The 20,154-nt window shown below is 50.8% G+C and overlaps 6 protein-coding genes across 6 annotated transcripts; 4 read left to right on the forward strand and 2 right to left on the reverse strand.

Annotated features, from left to right (window-relative positions):
• Positions 1 to 788: 788 nt before the first annotated feature.
• BGZ61DRAFT_495768 (FAD dependent oxidoreductase-domain-containing protein) lies at positions 789 to 3,197 on the reverse strand (the record flags this gene model as incomplete). Its single annotated transcript, XM_046250939.1, has 3 exons — positions 789 to 1,999; positions 2,071 to 2,196; positions 2,246 to 3,197. The coding sequence occupies 3 exons, from the start codon at positions 3,195 to 3,197 to the stop codon at positions 789 to 791; spliced, it is 2,289 nt and encodes a 762-aa protein (XP_046102037.1).
• A 751-nt stretch (positions 3,198 to 3,948) lies between these two features.
• On the forward strand, positions 3,949 to 5,901 carry BGZ61DRAFT_357142 (fungal-specific transcription factor domain-containing protein; the record flags this gene model as incomplete). The annotated part of the gene is made up of 2 exons (XM_046240851.1): positions 3,949 to 4,056; positions 4,108 to 5,901. The coding sequence occupies 2 exons, from the start codon at positions 3,949 to 3,951 to the stop codon at positions 5,899 to 5,901; spliced, it is 1,902 nt and encodes a 633-aa protein (XP_046102038.1).
• Positions 5,902 to 6,416: 515 nt separating this feature from the next.
• BGZ61DRAFT_60043 (Alpha/Beta hydrolase protein) lies at positions 6,417 to 7,615 on the forward strand. The gene is made up of 2 exons (XM_046256897.1): positions 6,417 to 6,674; positions 6,744 to 7,615. The coding sequence occupies exons 1-2, from the start codon at positions 6,514 to 6,516 to the stop codon at positions 7,501 to 7,503; spliced, it is 921 nt and encodes a 306-aa protein (XP_046102039.1). The 5' UTR covers positions 6,417 to 6,513; the 3' UTR covers positions 7,504 to 7,615.
• A 58-nt stretch (positions 7,616 to 7,673) lies between these two features.
• On the reverse strand, positions 7,674 to 9,393 carry BGZ61DRAFT_394523 (luciferase-like domain-containing protein). The gene is made up of 3 exons (XM_046242900.1): positions 9,038 to 9,393; positions 8,649 to 8,989; positions 7,674 to 8,600 (listed from the first exon to the last, which is right to left on the reverse strand). The coding sequence occupies exons 1-3, from the start codon at positions 9,248 to 9,250 to the stop codon at positions 7,727 to 7,729; spliced, it is 1,428 nt and encodes a 475-aa protein (XP_046102040.1). The 5' UTR covers positions 9,251 to 9,393; the 3' UTR covers positions 7,674 to 7,726.
• Positions 9,394 to 12,968: 3,575 nt separating this feature from the next.
• On the forward strand, positions 12,969 to 13,770 carry BGZ61DRAFT_480391 (uncharacterized protein; the record flags this gene model as incomplete). Its single annotated transcript, XM_046249184.1, has 2 exons — positions 12,969 to 13,040; positions 13,201 to 13,770. 2 exons carry the CDS (start codon positions 12,969 to 12,971, stop codon positions 13,768 to 13,770), a joined length of 642 nt encoding a protein of 213 aa, XP_046102041.1.
• A 2,936-nt stretch (positions 13,771 to 16,706) lies between these two features.
• Positions 16,707 to 19,766, forward strand: BGZ61DRAFT_455655 (alkaline-phosphatase-like protein). Its single transcript, XM_046246413.1, has one exon. It carries the CDS (start codon positions 17,028 to 17,030, stop codon positions 19,614 to 19,616), a length of 2,589 nt encoding a protein of 862 aa, XP_046102042.1. The 5' UTR covers positions 16,707 to 17,027; the 3' UTR covers positions 19,617 to 19,766.
• The last annotated feature ends 388 nt before the right edge of the window (positions 19,767 to 20,154 follow it).

Genomic DNA, 20,154 nt, shown 5'->3' on the forward strand with positions numbered 1-20,154 from the left:
TCCCGTCGTGAGCCCATTGCCACAGTCGATAGTGTCACTTCGTGCTGGTAGTTTTGGTATCATGGTGTTCAGGATAACTGGTGTAATCGACTTTGTGTGTGAGTGAGGGTGTATACTAGAAACTACCCTTGAAACGGCGAACCGAGAAGGTATATATATAGCAAATTGGATTACAGGAAACCTCACAAGGTAACAAGGCGTCGTGCATAATGTGGATAGGCCCAGTAAGGTCAACGAGTAATACCTTGAGATACTAGTTCTATGAAGTTCTTGATTGGACACGGCATGATCCGATGGATTAATCTCTAGGTTTGTCCTGCCGGTGGCGCCTCACCTGACTATGATGGGCCATTCCTCACGCGTGACGCAATATAGTCATATCTATAATCAAGACTGTGTGGCTCACGGCGCTAACAGTGTTTACATAGCCTCAAATTACTCCGGGGCGATAGAACTTAATGGACGATTGCACATTGTTTATGAATTCCACTGATCTCACTAATGTTTAAGCTTCGTCTGTACGTATCTCTGAACCGCGTGATCACACTTAGGTTTTGCATCCCTACGATTTGCCCAGTGGCTTAGTAAAAGGTTTACAGCTGCACCCAGCCATTCTGGGGATGGGAGTTCAGACGGGTCGCAACACCGGTTGTACTTAAGTAGCTTGTACGTGACATGCCCAATATTGCTGCGATCTATCCAAGCATATTTAACGAGCAAGTTGACCTCTAACTAGCCTAAGCTGAGAAATTACATTGAATCTAACGCCAACGACCTAGAGAGTTCTCTTATTCATATGCACGAACCTCAAAGATACCTCCGAGTACATGCTCTCCTCCATTCAGCTCCAGAATCTCGACCCCGATCTTACTAACGAAGACATCAGATTCCAAGAGCGCTTCGCGTCGCGACAGGTAGTTGTTGTCCTCCAAGAAGAGCTCCGTCTCTGCGCCCTGGTGCGAGAGGTCAACGATTCGCCACTTTTTCACGCAGAAAGGGATATTTCGCTCCGGATGGCCACGTTGGACTGACTCTAGAGCATGGTCGTAGTCTGTATCGAAGTGCACCACAACCTTGCTCAATTTGACAGGCGAATCCCAAGAGACTGTTAGTATCGCTTTATCGCCTTGATCTGCTGGTACCCAGCAGTTGGTTCGCTTCGTTGGACGCGGCACTCCATTCCGGATATTCTCAGCCGACCAGGCTTGTAGTGGAGGCTCGACTGTCAACGCGAGGTTGTGACCCATGGGCCTGCGGACTGGTGTCCACCGCTCGAACAAATCCACCCCGACGTCTTCATCCATGTGTTGATCACACTCGTGTTCGACAGTCATAAGCGCCGAGACACGCTTTAGAGTAGTCGAGATAGCCACCAAGTCATTCTGCATAAAGCAGAGGAATACATATTGCGCCTGCGGGTTCGAGACATCCAGCTCGATAGAGATCTGATTTGATCCCGCTTTTAGATCAAATTGCTTCTCTGCGAGGATAACCTCCGGGGTGTAATTGTAGGGCTTCTGCGAGCCGCGAAGCTGGACTTCAAGAGTCGTGTCTTCCACTGCGAGGACCGTCACAGAGAACTTCGGCACAGGCCCCGCGGGTAACGGCAGCATCTGTGCCAAGCTTCGGACCAGAACCTTTGCGGGTCCATCTGCTGGGAGCGTGGAAAGCTCAAATGTAGACGAGCCTTGAATAGAGCTGGCCTGACGCACGAGGTCTTCAGGGTCGGTTAGTTTATATCCCGGAATAAACTGGCCAAATCTCATAAGCTCAAGCTGAAGATTCTTCATATTATCTTTGGCCAAGAGTTGAATGGGATCGACGGATAACTTCTTGCATAGGGATGCAGCGACACCCAGGGCATTGGAATTGGCACCACACGTCGCCATGACTCGAGTCGAGGCAAAAGCCACATGGCTCGCGGAGATGGTACGACCTCCGTACATTAAGTTCGGGATCTCGGAACAGACCATTGAGGAGAAGGGAATCTGGTAGACACCTGGAATAGGAAGTTAGAGACTTGGTTTGAAAGCACGAATCATAACGGACCCTTGGAGTGAAGCTGGGTACAGCCGTCAACTTCAGAAAAGACTCCATCAGCAGGATGTAAATCAAGCGACCAGCCTCCAAAGGAGACGGCATCGGAGTGGAAGCGTTGTTCCACAATATCATGTTGTTTCATGATAGTTGGACCGACTGGTCTCGTGTTAAACTTCTTCCCTTTCAGACATCTCGACAAACTCACTGAACCGCCGGCTTTCTCGCTTGCCTGGAATTGTCCCTACCCACTCAAGAGTGAGGTTTTCGGCCTCCGGAAAGCGCCCCGAGTTTTTAAAGTAGTCCCAGACGCCGTACACGACCTTCCAGAGCTCCCATTTGATTTCCTCAGTGTCATGCACGGTGTCCAATCTCCCACCGTACTCGATCCACCAGAGCCGGCATCCCATCTCTTTGGTGCTGAAGCTCTTGAATCTTGGGATTTCGGACTCGACATCCTTTAGGGCGTAAGACGGAGCAACGAATTTGGTGGGCCGCCCGGCATCCTTGGAGTAGAAGTAGATGGAATGCCCGAGCAAGTGGCCGTACTCGGAGGACGGGGCAAACTTCTCGCCGAATTCGTCGCGCTGCTCTGCGCCCACGCGGAAGGGGGCCCCGGCTAAGAATGACAACGCGCCATCGCCTGTACAGTCGATGTATTGAGGTGCCTTTACCGTGAACATCAACGACGTCTGGGATGAGAATGCCTTGATGGTGTCGATCCGGTCGTCGGCCTTGTCACATGCGACCAACGCCGTGTTCAGATACAGCTTAATGCCGGGCTCGCTGCGGACCTTGTCGAGAAGGACTGTATCAAGAAGAACGGGGTTTCCTTCAGGGTTGCGATGCAAGTTCTCGAGCAGGATCTCGTCAAGCAACCCGCCCTCTCGCGCATATCGATTGTTATTGAACATGTGTGACGTCGCGCCCAAGATCCACAAGCGGACTTCACTGGACGCATTTCCTCCCAGTACTGGCCTGTCTTGGATCAAGATCACCGAGAGGCCTTGGCGAGCGGCTGTGATGGCGGCGATGGTTCCGGATAGACCGCCGCCACAGACGCACAAGTCGGCCTGTACGTGGCGATCTTCATACTGGCGAGACGACGCGGCGGGTTCGCGGCGGAGGACGGGGTCATGGACGATGCGAGCGGGGGCCATGATAGAATGCAGTACAGAGAGGGAGTTGTAAATGAGGCTACGACAGACTCGGGATGCTAGGTCTAGGGAATGGCTATCTATGATATATGTTCGCAAATCACCCTCCGCAGCGTCCCACACATGGAGGCGTGGCAAATCATCAGAACCAGCTCGTCAAAGGGCCCGATTGCACAACACGAAGTGACGCGATGCACTCTCTAAGCAGCGAGAATCTTTCCGCCGTCATATCGCGGAACGCCCGACGGCCTCATGTTGACCCCGAGACCCATGCAACCGGCGGTTCCGTCTGTCCCCGCACGCTGCAGCGCCAACACCTCGACTAACTGCATCGTGACGACAGGGAATCGCGGGATAAAGCCGCTTGAGACCAGGATCAATCGATAGTGCAGTTGATCAGCTGCGGGGGTCTGCGGGGAAGCTCCACGTTCAGAACCTGCTTGTGGCCTCGGTTCTGAATCTCAGAGAAAGACACAATCTCGCAAGTAATTGCGGTTCTTTCTTCAGTTCGACAGATGAGACATTGATTACGGATACTCGAGATTGGGTCGTTTAATTACTCCCTGAGGTTTCACGTCATTGTACTCGACGAGGAAATCAATGCCTGAGGACAGGAAACCTGTTGGTACGGAACATTCCTTCTCAACACCAAGGTGATGACAGCGTCCACGAATGAAACCGGGCAGGATCTAAGTGGTTGTCTAACTCATAATAATTGATTCATTCTCCTAGAGTATCATATTAACCAGCCGGAATGAGTCAACCCCCCACTCCATTAGAAGGACGGCGGCGCCGTGATGTTCTATTGCGCATCTCGCAGGTCTTCTCCGCGTGCTCCTTTTGCAAGACGCGCAAGATAAAGGTAATCCCATTGCCCTTTACATCGCGCTACCAACTGACAATCTTTTGGCAGTGCGATGGCATAGCACCAATATGCGGCGGTTGCACCAAGTTCGGCCGAGGATCGACTTGCTCTCTGTCGAAATCATCGCATGGTCGTGATTATCCCACCCACCTACAGACCAAGATCCAACGTCTCCAAGCCGAGCTGCAACGCCGCCAAAATAATTCCTCACCTCCTCTTGATTTTGATGCGCCCGACGACCAAGGCCACCAAACGTCCATGATTGACAATTTGATTGCAGAAATCGGTGCCCTTCCCATCTTAGCCTCATCCTACGCTTCAACATTTGACGGGCCATCACTTTCCACAGTGGTGCTCGCAGCAGCAAGCAAAAGCCCCCTTTCGTCTCTATCCAGTCTGGAATTGTCTCAGAATCCCAGAGAATTTTTGCCCAAACAGAACACGGCGCTGAAACTGGTTCAACACTATATCACACACATATATCCCCGGCTGCCATTCTTTTCCATCCAGGGATTCTGGGCTCAGTTCAACCACGTCTACGCGACAACTTCTGTTCCCTTGGCCAGTGGCATGATTCAGTCGCCAACGTATGAGACGGCGAACGGATTACTGGACGAAACTCCGGAAATCAGAAGGGTCCGACTTAGCGAGGGCACCAGTTTCTTCACAGTCCTCCTCGTCCTCGCCATTTCCACCTCAAGCCTGTCTCGGAGCACTGCAGATCCAGCAAAGCGTCTTTTCCATGCGGCAATGATGTTTCGTGAGGCTGCAATACTGCCCAACACGATCGGAGGGGTCCAGTCCATCTTGTTTCTCATACAATTTGCCACCTTGAACCCTTCGATCCTTGATGCTTGGTATCTTATTGGCGTCGGAATGCGGAACTGTGTGGACCTGGGACTTCACCAAGATCCGTCGGAACCAATCAGTCCAAGCCTTCTCGAAACTCGCCGCCGACTTTGGTGGAGCATGTACTCGTTCGACCGCTCCATGAGTCTCGGTTGTGGGCGACCGACCGAGATTGCCGATGCCGTAATCAATGCTCACTTGCCAACATTCAAGATCGAGTCAAGCGCAACGGAGATTGAGGTGGAGGGATACCTACAGCGCTATCGGGTGCTTCAGATTCAGTCTCTCATCTACGATCGCCTAAACAGCATGCCTGACACAGAGAAAGACGGCAACATTGATATTGTGGCGGAATTAAGAACGAAATTAACCACATGGAGGCAGGATAACTCGCCATTACACAGCCAAACACTGGTTGACAGCGAATGGCTCATGGGAAAGATCTTGCTGCTTCGGCCATGCCGTCGAATCCCAGACCGAAGCTGCTGCGATTTGGCAGAGCTTTGGGAGTCAGCGCTTGGGTTTGTAGCCCTATACCGACAGCTGGTCGAGTCTAATTCAATATTTTACGTCCAAATCGCCTCGGAAAAGGTATACTGGATAGGATTAGCAATGCTGTACAGCTACTGGAGACTTCGCGAAGAGACAGCCGACGGCGAACCCAAGACCCCAGCGATTCGGCCGGTAGATCTGTGGATGGCAATCCAGGACGTGGCGTTCATCCTTCGGACATTGAGCGAGCGCTGGGAGGATGGGAAGACACTGGCAAGCGAGTTCGAGGCTACAAGTGGACGCGTGGTGGCAATTATGGAAGCGGGTGGCGATGCAGACAATCTGGCCACAAAGTTGCCCGTCGAGGTTGTCAACTTCCAGGACTATGCAAGCTTGACAAGCATTCGCATATCTGCAACAGGGGCGCGCATGTGCGGGATGGGGATGGCTGAAGCTGATGACGAGCTGCAGGGGCTGATATTAGAGATGATTTCTAGGTGACAGGATGTCGCTTTAGATTACTTGAAATGGTTGTCTTAATTGTTGGCATTGAATCACAATATCTTAAACTTTGTTTCTCGTCGACAGAGGGCGTGAGGATGGTGTCGTACCACCCCACAATCTGGTCAAACTTTGGCCGAAGCGGTGCGATGTTGTCCAGAGCATGGAGTTGGTCATGTCTATAAAGATTTTCCACCACGTCAGCTACGTGGTAGTTGAGTCCTTCCTGGCCACCAAGGTATTCGAGGCGGAACGCAGCTTGACCATCGCTGGACATGACGACATTTTCCACCATGGTTCAAAAGGGCAAGGAGCTCCGATAATGATTTCTTGCACAACGGGTATCCCGGGATACCAACGCTGCACTTGATCTGATAAAGGAGCAGATAATCAATTTTCGATGTCGCTGTGGGGCAATCTGATTACCGTAATCTGATGGAGACGATCAGGTGCCAGAAGATCAGGGCATATTTATTAGTTGCCTGTGGATACCCCTACCTTGTAAGAATGATGGACGCGAATACCACGGTCCCTTGCGCCGGATATTAAATCCCACTGGCCAAGAAAGCCAGCTGTCTCCCAAATCTCACCTCTCACCAGCACCGCAGAACCATGACGCAACTAACCATTGAGCTTGAGCAGGGCCACCTTCCAAACACGTGCCAGTACACGGCGCGTACGAGGAGAGGCGACTATCTGGTCCAGGTGGCGTGGCCTCAGTGCTGGAACGAGAACCGCGCGCAACCAGCAGACGACGCTCCCGTCTCCACCATGTGAGTAATAAAAGGCCTCATTCAACGCCCGTGGATCCGCATGATCTGACCGCGATGCCGCTTGTGCAGCTATCTTGTCGACGGAAATGCCTACTTCTTCACAGCTGTCGATTTTGCGCGACGCCTGGAGAGCGTGAGTGGCACCAGGACCGTCATTGTCGGGGTTGGCTATCCCGTAACGAATTCCGTCTTCGATCGCCGCAGAGGCTCAGATCTCACTCCGCCGTCTGAAGACGGAAAGTATGCAACTGTAATTGCCAAGGATGGAACTCCGATGACCGGAATCAATTACGGAGGCGCTTCCGATTTTCTAGACGTTATTCTCGGCGACATCATGCCATACGTTGAAGGAGCCTTGTTCCCAGATGCTCCACTACAGACGAGTCGCAAGGCCCTCTACGGCCACTCATACGGCGGCCTCTTCACCCTGAACGCGCTCTTCACCAAACCGACGCATTTCGATACCTTCATCGCTGCCAGTCCGTCCATTTGGTTCAACCACTGTTCCATTGTCAAAGGCCAGGAAACCCATTTCCGCGAGCGCAAGCATCCCGCCAACCCAGCGCCCCGGTTGCTTGTCACCTGGGGATCGGAGGAGCAGTTATTGGTGCAAAAGACTGGCGAGTCGGAGGCGCAGTTCGCAATGAGGCTGCGATACACAAGGCCCATGAAAATGAAGGACAATGCACTTGCCATGGTAGCGCGGTTGGAAGACTGCCCGAGCATTCGAGATATTTACAAGTGGGAATTTGCGGGCGAGGACCACGGGAGTGCCGCGGCAGTCGCCCTGCAAAGAGGAGTCATGAAGTTCTTGTTGGAGGATGTGTAGCTTGCATGGACAAGGCGAAAGAGTTGCAGATGTCAAGAGTGCACTGATCATGAGACACTTTGTGTCTTGGGCTAGGAGGGGAGAAAAGCGAACCCGCAAGTGGACCTAACTATTATACCGGAAATTGAGGGTTTTGACATGAAAAATAAGAGGATTGAATATATAAACTTGCATTGATTTCTTTTTGAGACGTCCCTGGGAAGATTTGCTCTCTTCCGCGACTCTAGTCGGCTTTCCAATGATACTGTGCTGCAGGGTGGTCAGCAGGTGGTCTTGCGACTCCCTCCTTCGCATAAAGGTTCTCTCGGTAAGTGCCTCCATCAACAGCGTAGTCATCCCAGAATAGACCACGAGCCTTCAGAACTGGAAGCAAGTCCGAGATGACTTCCTCGAACGAAGCAGGCATGAGTGCATATGCCAGGTTGAAGCCATCCACGTCAGCTTCAGCAACCCATCTCTCCATCTCATCTGCGATATGATCTGGTGTTCCCACAACGGTAGCTCCCAAACCACCCACTTTGATATGGTTTCCAACCGTGTGCTTGGTCCACTTCGGTACTCCTGGCAAGGACTTGGACCAGGCCTCCACGGCAGAGCGGATTGCGTTGGATTCGACATGGCGGAGCTCCTCATCGTCGCCATACTTGGCAAGGTCTATTCCGGTCCAGCCTCCGAACAATGCCAGAGCTCCATCCTCGGACCCGTAGCTGACAAGCTCTTCGTATTTAGCCTGCGCCTCTTCCTGCGTCTTTCCAATAATTGGGCACAGCAGGGCCAGGAATTTGATGCTGCTTGGGTCTCGGTTAAATTGCTCCTTGGCCAGGGCACGAATCTCGGCGACGTTCTTTGCAACGACCGCGGGGCTGTGCCCGGCGACAAAGATAGCTTCAGCATGCTTTGCGGCAAAGTTCTTGCCAGCTCTGGAGGTACCTGCTTGCAAGATGACCGGAGTGCGCTGGCGAGATGGTTGACAGATGTGTGGTCCCGGGACGTTGTAATACTTTCCTGTGTGGTTGATCAAACGCACAAGAGCAGGGTCAGTGTAGATGCCCTTCTCACGGTCCAGCTTCACAGCATCATCTCTCCAAGACGATTGCCTAAATTCAATTAGTCAAGAACGAACCATTCGATTACGAACAACACACCATAGCTTGTATGTAACATCAACATACTCCTCCGCAATGGCATATCTCTCATCGTGACTTGGCTGCTCCGTATGGCCTAGGTTTCTCGCAGCTGAGTCCAAGTAGCCAGTCACAATGTTCCAGCCAACTCTCCCGTCAGTAAGATGATCCACGGTGCTGAGACGACGGGCAAGGTGGTACGGCTGCTCGTAAGTTGTCGCCACTGTAACACCAAAGCCAATGTTTTTCGTCGCAGCTGCCATTGCAGGGACGACTGCGAGAGGCTCATTGACGGGCCATTGTGCACCGGACACGATCGCCGGATCTGGGTTTTGAGGTCCCTTGTAGACATCGTAGGAGCCCTTTCTTGTTAGAACATGGTAAAAAATCAAGTTGGCATGTTTACTTACAAGAACATCTGCAATGAAAATGCCATGGAATTTCCCCTTCTCGAGGAGCTGTGCAAGGTTCACCCAATGCTTGACATTGTTGAAATCCCAGGACCGATCCTGAGGGTGCCGCCACAGTCCGGGCGATTGATGCCCGCTGCAAGACTCTACAAAAGCATTGATAATAAGCTGTTTCTTGGGCTTTTCAGCCGTTTCCGGCGCGGTGGAGGCCATGGTGGTGTTGGAGTCTCGGCTTTGTTGAATGAGAGGGTGAACTGCCGAGAACTGCAGGGGCTCGGGCCAGCTTTACGCAAAATGACGGGACTTGGCTAAACCCATCAGGGTCGACTCGATATCTCATTAGGTCGTGTCTAGATGATGTGCAAGATTGCGCAATTCCTTGACTCTTGACGACATCATTTCGCGCATGTCCGGGTTGCACAATACAACCATCAGAATCGCGTGCTCGTGGGTGGGTCCCATATTTCCCCGCGTTCTTGATAGCTCGCTATCGTTCAGATAATGGGGAAGCCAATCAAGGGAAGTGCATGTGAGATGATTATTTTCAATACTGTCATGATCGTCTACGCCAGCGTAGTTTCTGCGATGGCGAGCTCCCTAGCAGTCACTGGTTTGATCTCCATGAACGGACACTGAGAAGCGAGCTACTGAGTATATCTAAAGACTCATAACGTCTTACTATGAAGTAAATTGAGAGTGTTAATACTGATTGGTTTTGAGAATAGACTTGGCCAACATGCGCAATTCCCCTCACGCTTCCTCATACAGGCATCATCTGTAGCATTGTATTGTACTATCGCCTTTTCGATTTCATAAGTCATCCGTTGAAACTACATCGCCTTTCTCGAGTGAGATGCCATAATTACAGTAAGAGTGAGTTGTGGCCCAACACCAAGTTGTATTGCTGCCATATGCATCACGCATCTACCAGTGACCTTTGTCCACTCTTCAAGGGCTAGGTCATTTGTGCATGTTCTCTTAATTTTACATGCCTCCACCAGTTGCACAACCGCCACAACGCCAATTCACAAAGCAAGGAAGGAAACGCGTGTGGTTCCAAAGTATGGAAAAATACAATGTCAAACCGGTCATCAGATTGCTAGTCTCTCAGTTGTTTAAACTGTGCAACCTATAGCACATCCTCGACAAGCCAGCTCCGACTTCTGGCACATTAGCCCTCGAGCCCTCTGTCCATAGGCCATTGCCCGTCAAAGAGTTATAGAAGAACATTCCACCCGTGTCCAGAGATACATTCATCAATTTTCCAGCGACAAGGCTGTTTTGTCAAATTTCTGCTGGCTTTTACAGAATCAATGACATCGCACTTTTACTTTCTCAAGCTCGCCTGCTCATATCTGATTTTCCCATGCGTTCATCGAGCTCGGCGCGTACTGGATTAGGATAAGTGCACCTCAATCCCTCCAATCGTCAGAAAACTGGCTTCTGGTTATCTTGAAACGAACTATCGTTGGAATGGCAAGGATGGAGCATAAAGCGTCAAAAACTGTCACATCAGTTCGCCGCGTCGACCATTTGTAGAAAGGGGAGAGGACTGGGACGTCGATTGTGTCGTTGATACCAAACACCAATCAGCTTAAAAGCGAATAGGCTGCTGTGCCGAGGATGCGTTTGGTGACGAAAACTCCGAGAGCGTCCTCAAACAGGTCTTGGCCCAGCTTAAGCAGGACATCGCTAATATTCTATAGGTAGCAGATGATAGATCAAGAGTATTACCTCCCAGCCGTTGGAAGAGTTGCTTGACTTTGTCCAAACTCTGCCGACACACAGCTAGGAGGACTTCGGGGTTAGTGTTGTCGTTTTTGGGGGCTTGCTCTTTTATCCGGGCGCTTCAGAGCGCGCTTTATCTTTGATTTCTTGAGTTACAGATCTATTGGCAATAAATAAGATACATTGAGTAGTCATGCGTCTGAGAATATTCTTGACGGCAAGGACATATCCCGAGTAAGATTAAGAAGCAATATCTCAAGTCTAGTAAATAATAATTTAAACTTTTATAGAGTCGTCAAGGGGCCAACTTCCCTTCCAACAATCATCCCACCTCAACATCTTTTATTATATCGACCACCATACGCAAAGCTCTTATCGAGAATAACCCTATATGTCAGGAATACAAAACCCGATTCCGCCACAACACTGGATTCCCTTGGAATCTAGAAGACGAAACAGAAAGAGGCAAGCTAAATGCTCATCTAAAATTCCTTTAGGAAAATAGCCTGTTCAGCCTCTGACCCTACCATCCAGAATGCCTGGATAAAAGCCAACGGATCGCGTTGGCTATTTTGGGATGCAGTTTATTTCTTAAAGGAATTTTAGAAAGGCATTTAGCTTGCGTCTTTCTGTTTCGTCTTTTAGATTCCAAAGGAATCCAATGTTGTGGCGGAATCGGGTTGTATATCCCTGATATATAGAGTTATTCTTGACAAGAGCTTTGCGAATGATAGTTAATATAAAAGTCATTAAGATGAAAGTTATTGGGATGATGATTGTTTGAAGGGAAGTTGGTCCCTTGACGATGTGGGAGAGATCAGTCTCTCTTATATCTTATTGCTCGGAATAAGGTTCCTATCTCAAGGTTCTTGGCGGCAGACAATAGGGTTGTTAACTGACCCTATTGTCTACAGACAGCAGGGTTGAAGTCAAAGGGGTTGAATTCAAGGCTTAGGCAGAGGCCGAATCTAACTTCTGTCTGCTCCCTCAAAGTGAGCAAGGTACCAGCACAAGGTCAAAAAACACAGTTTTATCCACAATTCAAGCATTTTCTACCCAATGCTACCGCAATAACCAAATATTTTAGGCAGAGACCAGTATGCAACAACCTTATTATTCAGCTACTGTTTCTTCCGGTGCTGGGTCTAGCACTTAAGTATTGTTTATCTCTACTGTTTGAGAATTCTGCCTGGCTTTGATCTATCTGATGATATTGAGTAGAGCTTAAAATAAAAACCAAATGCAGTCAAAAGAGCATGCCTATTGAACTCACTTCTATTACTCTAGACCCTATTTGTACGACGAAGACTCATCGCGAATCTAACAGCTGCCTTTGCTCGACGCCACGCTTTCTATGACGGGATGCAGATGTAACGTCGACGCTATGAAGACGTAACGTCGAAGTCATGACCCAATGCATACCTTGAATGGTCAAGAAGATGTCGTAGCCTCAATATGTGGGGAGGCAAATCTAGGTGATCCCGGATGATGGACCTGTTGAGCATTTACTTGGACCGGTAAAGAACAAACTCTGCAGGTAAATGCTAAAGATAAACTCCACGGGAAAATAACTCTCTCAAAACCGGGTTAAGAAAATCCTTGCATCCGGATCAGCTCTCAGTTCCAAGAGCTTCGCTACAAAGCGGAGTAGGCCAGTACGTGAATATTCTTCAAGGTGGCTTAATATTTCGTGGCCGAATTTAATCTCTATGTAATATGATCTCTCTTACATATTCGACCTAGGATCAACAAATCGAGGTGGATCTAGTACCTTGCAGCGCCAAACCCTCGGTAATCTTCGTCTTGCTCAACAAGTCTCGCACCATCGTGCCACGGCTCCGCGTTGCTCTGCCTTAGGTCCTGAACGTGAAGCGGCGCTCTTAATATGCCGGCTGCTGGCGCGCTGTGTTCACGAATATGTATCGGCTGCTTGCATATTCAGGAACTCGCTCCGTCATCTATGGCAGGCACTGCTTCTTGCCTGGGAAATTGTGCCAGCTTTGCGAACAACCAAACCGAAACGGTTTGCTACTATCTCTAGGTCAATGATATCCTAGATGTAGTAGCTCGTTCGGTTGGGATAAAACGGGTTTGAACCGCGCTAGATGTCGTTCTTTCGGGGAAAACAGCAGTCTTAGAGCTCGAATTTGAACCTTTCCATGCTTCTCAACTACTATCACGGGAATCCGATTTCCATGCCCTGATGGCTCAAGAACTCAAGCGCCGGGGCGACTTCCGCGATGTCGATAACCTCTCCGATTTTGAATTTAACTATGTATATCTGGATGTTATACCTGTATCACTCGACCGCGGGGACGACACGGCTCCCAAGATGTCCACAACACCGGCCTTTCGCCACCCAACAGCTCAGTCCTAACTTCCTTCGGCCACGAATTTATAGTTCACAGTCTGCAGCCTAGACACATTTCGTTCAGGAGATTGGACCACTTAGGCGAGCTCCTGTCCCTAAAATTGCAACCTGGAGTTTATGGCTCTCTCGTCTTGGAGCTGCAGATCGTGCCTCCGCCGCCCTTGCCCATTTAAGGAATATGTTTGGCGAAGAGCCTCATGAACTGGTGGTAATGTTTCAAGAACTCCGCCAAGAATCACTAGTAGCCGTCCTCGAAGACGGCTGGGCTCGGCAAAACTTTGTCCTCTCTGATACGGAGCTTCCAGCTTGGTTTGGTGGAGGCAACGAATCCCTTAGGTCTGGTAGATATTTCACTGCGATAATGGTTTCCAAGCCTTTGCCGATATCGAACTGCTTCCGCGACCCCTTCGTCTCTAAAATGCGGAGAGACGCCCTCGTGGTTGATACTCCCATATCTGGGGATCATGGACCCATTGAATCAAAAGAATTGTTTGGCCTATGCACAACGCACCTCGAATCACTTTACGCAGGAAAAGAGTTTCATTTTCGCCAACTTGCTGTAATCTCGGCGTTACTCAAAAGCGACATAGCGCAGGGACAGTGTGACAGGGCCAACAGTCCACCTGGAGTTTAATTACAGTAGAGGCCAGCAGCTAGCTTAGACTGGCCCTGCTTAAGGCATTAAGTCCGCTTGCAAATAAGACAGCATGCTGTTTCTCTTCTCTAGTTAACATGACACCATTAGTCTCAGTAAGCTCATAACACGAAAGTTGTTACAGCAGCTTTTGTCGATATTTCCCTTCTTTTCTTCTTAGAGGTATCCAAAAGCAATAGATCAACTGATCTCTGTATCTTCTGCCCTCAGGAGACTGTTTTCCTGATGTCTTCTCGTATCTCTTATCCCTCTCTAGCTCCTACCCTACGGACGGGTGTGGTCTGCACTAAACCCCCCCCCAACAAAACAGCGAATTTGTAGCAGGGTGGTTGACGGCGACATGAATTCAGTTAATACAATTGAGCATAGCAATCACTGAGCCCCCGAGGTGGATCTTAAGGACGTTTGGGAGCAAAAGCCGGTACTGACGCCGATGTTCATGTGGAAGCTACACATGACACGATGCGCATGCATGACCGCTAAAGAGATTTGGTGGCACCAGTTGGCTTTGCACTGGAGAGGAATCTGCGTTCCGCTCGAGTTTGCTGCTGCCTACACACATCTCAGTAGCTATACCACCTTTGGCGAAGAAATTTGATAAATATTGTCCTATAAGCACCGAACCATCACCTTCGCCACGAACTAATTTAACTTCTGTCTGCTCCCTCAAGGTGAGCAAGTTGCCGGCACAAGGTCCAAAAAACACAACTTTATCCACAATTCAAGCATTTTCTACCCAATGCTACCGCAATGACCAAATATCAAGCTTTTTTTGACTGCCGAATCGATCATACAACTTGGCCAGATTGTAACTGTAGTCGTAGACCAGATAGCGCTCCGCGTAGCGACTGGATCTCGGATTGATGCATCATTCGACACTTCAATGTCGTGATAGCAACTAACAATTTGTCCTAGTAGTCATCGAGGGGGGTCATTGGATCTGAGGTAGAAATGGAAGATTGGTGCCTTTTCTTGAGCATAGACGGTGGCTTCGTTTTCATCATCGTCAGCCCAGATGCAATCAGGCACAACACCGAGAGCTAGAAGAAGCTGTGCCCCACTCATGATGGGCGAAGACCGAGGTAGGCAGATATGGAGGACGGATAAAGATTTATACCGGCTAAGTTGAGTTTAGTGGAAGTTGGCACATTGCACGTTGGTTGAGTGTGGCAAGTCAAATGTAAGGCCACTCCTTAAGCCACAGAGGGGCTGATGAACAACCGAGCCGAAGCTGAACCCCAGGAATCACGCGATCTACAATAGAACCCCATGTTTTGTGACCCGCGGAGTCCCGTTGTGCGCTGGTAGGCGACCGTAAATTCAGTGGAGCGAGCTAGGCTCCCGTTTAATAAAGAGGCCTGACTGGCTGTGCCGGATGTAATGATGAGGCCTAGGGTAAAGAACTGGACCAGAAGGAAGCCTAACCCACTTCATTAGGCAAATCGAAATGTTGGCTAGATATTGATCGGCTGATGCCGTAATGGTTCCGAGAAGGAGCTCTTCCCACCGACAACGGCCGAGTGGGATGCCTCACTAGCTACGGTCCTGTGCGCATCGGCAACATGACCCGAAAATAGCTTCCAAATGCGGACTCGTTCAGCCAACAGCGGCCACAGCATGAACAAGGCTGGCGACCCTTGGCTGCCGAATTCCGAGCAAAAGGTGAGACCAAGATTTAAGGCTGCCGAATTCCGAACGAAAGAGAGTTCAAGATTTACGCTGCCGAATTCCGAACGAAGACGAGTTCAAGATTCAGGCTGCCGTTCGACTGTGAAAAAGCGCCTACGACCAGATGCATCCGAATATGGCAATCTCTCCATCAGTGCTTTAGCGACGGGGATCTGCCAAGGCCTCGGGGAGTCCAGACCCCATAGACCCCTTTGTACCCCCGTATCTTATGACTCGATACGGTAAACGAAAAACAGCATCTGTTTTTATCCGAGTGGCGCAGCGGATAGCGCATCCGGTAGCGTCGTTGGTGACATACATCCCTTTAAATGCACAGCAGCAGCAGCTGCTGCAGCCTGGTCCGGGGATGTTGGTTCCACCAGTTAAAGGAGAATGGCGGTAGCTGTCTGGGACACCAGCACGCGCAGATCCCATCAATCGCAGATCTTGAGAACACGGCGCGTCGAGTAGCTCATAGCCGCTGCCACACCCGCTCCTCTCCCCGAATCAAGGCGAGTCAGGGCTGTGTGGGGGACATTTCCGGCCTGGAGATGCCGCATATTTAGCGGGATACGAGAAATCCATTGAGGGGTACGACGGATCCAATAAGGAAAACCACACGCGACCCCGTCACAGAAAGACCAAGGTGCCTTGTGGAACTGCTAGCAACCCCCCTTATACCCATGCAACCAACCGACCCACTAGTCATCTCAACGACAGTACGAAGGGCCCTTTCAAAAGTCTTGTTCAAACACTAGCAGCGCCACATCCTGTTATCCCTGCCCGGCTACCTCACATACAGCACCGAGGAAATAAGGTCGCAACAGTCTCGGCAAGTCATCCGCTACGGCCTCGGTAACCTCAGGGGCAATGGGCGCAGCTGACCAGGGCCTAGCGGGTATTGGTGAGCGTTAGTCTGCCGCCTCTCAGCCCTCCTTACGGGGACCCTTCAGCCCATACGCCAGACGGGGGGGCACCTCTCAGCCCTCACGGGGAGCAGGACGTGCCTAGTGTATTTGCCCTCGCAATGATTGGGTGCCTCGGCAATGTTGCTTTTTCGTGTATGCTCTTGAAACAGCCCTGTGCTCGTAGTTGATGCTGGCAGGCCTTGCTAGCGTTGAGCTGCGCGCGAGAGGCGAAGAAAACTGTCAAGGAAATGCACTCTCCCCCCCCTAAACGCGCAGCCAGGCCTAGCTCATCAAGCCCAAAGTCCCCTCGTCAAGCCCAAAGTACCCCTAAGCGTTAGTCGATACCTCTTTCTATAAGGCCTAACGCGGGGCGGAGCATGCCGCATTTGGATTCGAGCCTTTCGTTGTGTACACGGGGCGTACCAGGCTCTGGGGGGGCAGCGTTATTTATCGCGAGCAAGTGCCCAGCATTTCTACTGCTTTACAGTCCTCGGAATCCGGCCAAAGTCTATTTCTCAAGCTCTAGTGCAATGGGGGAGTTTTGTTAGCAGCCGAGTATCTCAGTGCTCACGCGACCCGTCGCCTTCTTGCGAGGATAGTCGCAGCCAATCAGAACGAATTCGCAGCCTCCCAACATCTTCGACGGCCTCATCTAGCAAGATGAGCCGAAAACTCCCAGGGCTCGCGCTTGTTGGCTCACGCCTCGCCAACCGACGATTCATCTTCACTCTCATCGCCTTGGCAGTCTGCGGCGCCAAGGGTGCACACCTTCACAACCACCGATTTTCAGTAGCCCCGAAGCGAATGCTGCTATTCTTCTTTTCCTTCTTTACCCAGGACATACTGCTTCTCCTTTTCATCAGGCTTCTCCTGAGCCACTGGTTGCCCAGTGTCCCGGGCAAGCTACGCGCTCTCGTCACAACCATCACCGGCTGTTTAATATCCTACAATGTCGTTCTCGGTATTGTATCCGTTTCCTTCTACATCGTCGCCGGATCAGAGATCCATTGGCGGAACATAGGCTTTGTCGCCGACCCGACGTCGAGAGCCATTCTTCTCTCCGGGCTCATGACCTTTATCGTGGTCGTGTGCGTTGCTCTTTTTTTAAGCGGGCTACTCCAATGCGCCTGCTACGGGCTGTTTGGACTAGGTGCAGACATTGTCAATTGGCCCATCGCCTTTGTTGGACGTACACTGGATCCCTACGTAAGCTTTCGAAATAGCTACCGCGACATCCCCGAACGATACGTCAGGTACCAGTCAAGGTACCAGTTCGCCAAGGATGACGACGATCTGAGCTATGGAACCTACCTCGAATACGACGAGAAACCAAAATTCTCATCGCTCTCCTCGCCGCTTCTATCAAGTGAATATGATACACGCGAAACTCCAACGTGGCCATCAACCAAGCGAGCCCTGCACGCTTTGCCGCACGTCGTGGTCACCATTCTGCTCACTGCTCTCTTCATCCTGTCATTTTTACGGCCGAAGGACTCTTCCTTGATTTTTCTCTCGTGGACCAGCGGACTTTTGCCATTTATCGACTTTGCTTCGACATCACCATTTCTCGATGACTTGCCTTCTTACTTCGGAAACGGCATCCAGCGTGGTTGGGACGAGCGATCAGCCCTCACCCGACCGACGTCTTATAGCTGGATGCCAAGGGACACACCACTTGCAGGGTTTGAGGATTGGTATACGAATCAGACGCACTATGACGCCGCCGCGGACCCGATGAAGATTTCTAACCTCGATGAGCCCTTGCTGCAATCATTGCGCGGCAAGCTGAAAGACATTTCAGTCCGACACGTTGTCATCTTTCTGCTCGAAAGCACCAGAAACGACGTGTTCCCTATCAAAAAGGACAGCCTGATCTGGAACCGCTTCGCCGAGACATTTCCTAACCACCAACTTCCTCAGGAGGTCCAAGACAAGCTGGCCAATCTGACTCCGACCGCCAACTTCATTACGGGCGACTATGATGATGGATTTGAACATGACGAAAAGAAAAAGCGCGGTGGAGTCCGCTTCACCAACGCCCACAGCGCCGGAACGTATACACTCAAGAGCATGGTTGGCGCAGTCTGCGGCGTGGCGCCATTGGTTGGTGACTTCAACCTTGAACACAGTCATCACATCTACCAACCGTGTCTGCCCCACGTTCTCGAAGCCATGAACAATGTGGAAGGGGCCCAGACGGAGACAGCCGACCGGGAGTCAAATTGGAAGTCGTATTATTACCAGGCGGCGACGCTTGACTACGACAACCAGAACAACCTGATGGCGGCGATGGGCTTCCCGAAAGAAAACACAATCGGTCGAGAGTACCTTCGAAGCTCAGCCGCAAAACACGGCCCTGTCACGCTGGCAAACATTAACGAATTCGCCTTCGAGGAGGACCCGCTTGAAGACTACATCAATGATATTTTTGCTGATGCCAACGACAACAACGATCGAGTGTTCCTTACACATCTCACGAGCACCACGCACCACCGCTTTCACATGCCTGCAAAAGAGCCATACGTGCCAATGGCCAGGGGCCTTGATATGATGTCTCGTTATATCAACACGGAGGGTTACGGCGATAAATGGATTCGCAAGGTTCTCAACGTCCTAGACAAGCAAGGCGTCGCCAACGAGACCTTGGTCATCTTTCTCGGAGACCATGGCGTCTCCCTACCCGAAAACAACTTCGCCTCTCCATACTACAACCCTAGTATCGGCGTCGATCACGTCCCGCTGGTTCTTTCACACCCTCAACTACCGGCCTTTGACGCCCACGACGCTGTCCACTCTTCCCAAGTCCTGCCTACGATTCTTGACCTCCTTCTCGAGACCGGATCCTTGAGCAAGGCGAGCCGGCAAGCTGCGATTGATCTGATCCATACCTACGAAGGCCAATCTCTTCTGCGACCGCTGAATGTGGCCAATAACGAAACCGGCCAAGGACAATGGCAATTCACCGTTACAAACCCGGGCCGAGCTATGCTAACCGTCCGCGACGCCCGATATCCCGAACGACACCTTGTCGTCCCTGTTATCGAGAACGTCGACTGGCGGCTGAGCAATCTCACCGCCGACCCTCACGAACACCATTCAGTACAGAGCTTGGACTTTGTGACATTCTTGCAGGGCGTGGAGGAGCGGTACGGCCGCGAGGTGGCGGAGTGGGCCGAGGAGGGCGCGTTTATCACCCGTTGGTTTGTTAAGGAGAATAGCAAGCGCTGGCGTTTTGATCACAAGGGGTAATGCATCTAACAGCGGGCGACCTGGATTGTTTTTGGTTATAGATTTAATGCATCAACGAGTTCTTTTTTTCCTTTTCAAGCGCGCGGGAGAGGGCTGTATTATACATAAATTAGACACTGCTCTATAGAAATTTACGTATCATGGCATCAGCTTCATAATTGCGCAACGTCGAAGTAACTCATCATCTTTGCGTGGTGTTGTCGATTGGTGAGCCTCGAGAACTGGCGCCAGTAGTGACCAGTAGGCCTACATTTTGCCCAACGACACTTATCCTGCGACGTGGGTCGGACAAAAAAGGGACAGCAAAAACAGCGATTGTAAAGACCGACAAAGACCGCCGCTAGTTGTCGCATTTATTTTGACGTGGTGTCTCTACACAGCCGAACAATGCCGAAAAGCGCATCATCATGGTGCCAAAAGGCGTCACATCAATCGTGGACAGCTCGAAGCCAATCAGCATCGCCACACTCAAACACAGTTCAGCGAGCAATCAAGATGGCATCGCGTCGAATCATCGTCCGAATGCTGAAGTTGACCT

The sequence above is a fragment of the Ilyonectria robusta genome (genome assembly GCF_021365365.1).
Source record: "Ilyonectria robusta strain PMI_751 chromosome Unknown BGZ61scaffold_15, whole genome shotgun sequence".
Taxonomy (NCBI): domain Eukaryota; kingdom Fungi; phylum Ascomycota; class Sordariomycetes; order Hypocreales; family Nectriaceae; genus Ilyonectria; species Ilyonectria robusta.

Bases quoted from the DNA above. Each gene is read 5' to 3' on its own strand.
- BGZ61DRAFT_60043 (XM_046256897.1), top strand. From the start codon at position 6,514: ATGACGCAACTAACCATTGAGCTTGAGCAGGGCCACCTTCCAAACACG. The intron at 6,675-6,743 runs GTGAGTAATAAA...CCGCTTGTGCAG, and splicing joins GACGCTCCCGTCTCCACCAT to CTATCTTGTCGACGGAAATG.
- BGZ61DRAFT_394523 (XM_046242900.1), bottom strand. From the start codon at position 9,250: ATGGCCTCCACCGCGCCGGAAACGGCTGAAAAGCCCAAGAAACAGCTT. The intron at 8,990-9,037 runs GTAAGTAAACAT...CTAACAAGAAAG, and splicing joins TTTTCATTGCAGATGTTCTT to GGCTCCTACGATGTCTACAA. The intron at 8,601-8,648 runs GTGTGTTGTTCG...AATTGAATTTAG, and splicing joins GATGTTACATACAAGCTATG to GCAATCGTCTTGGAGAGATG.
- BGZ61DRAFT_455655 (XM_046246413.1), top strand. From the start codon at position 17,028: ATGAGCCGAAAACTCCCAGGGCTCGCGCTTGTTGGCTCACGCCTCGCC.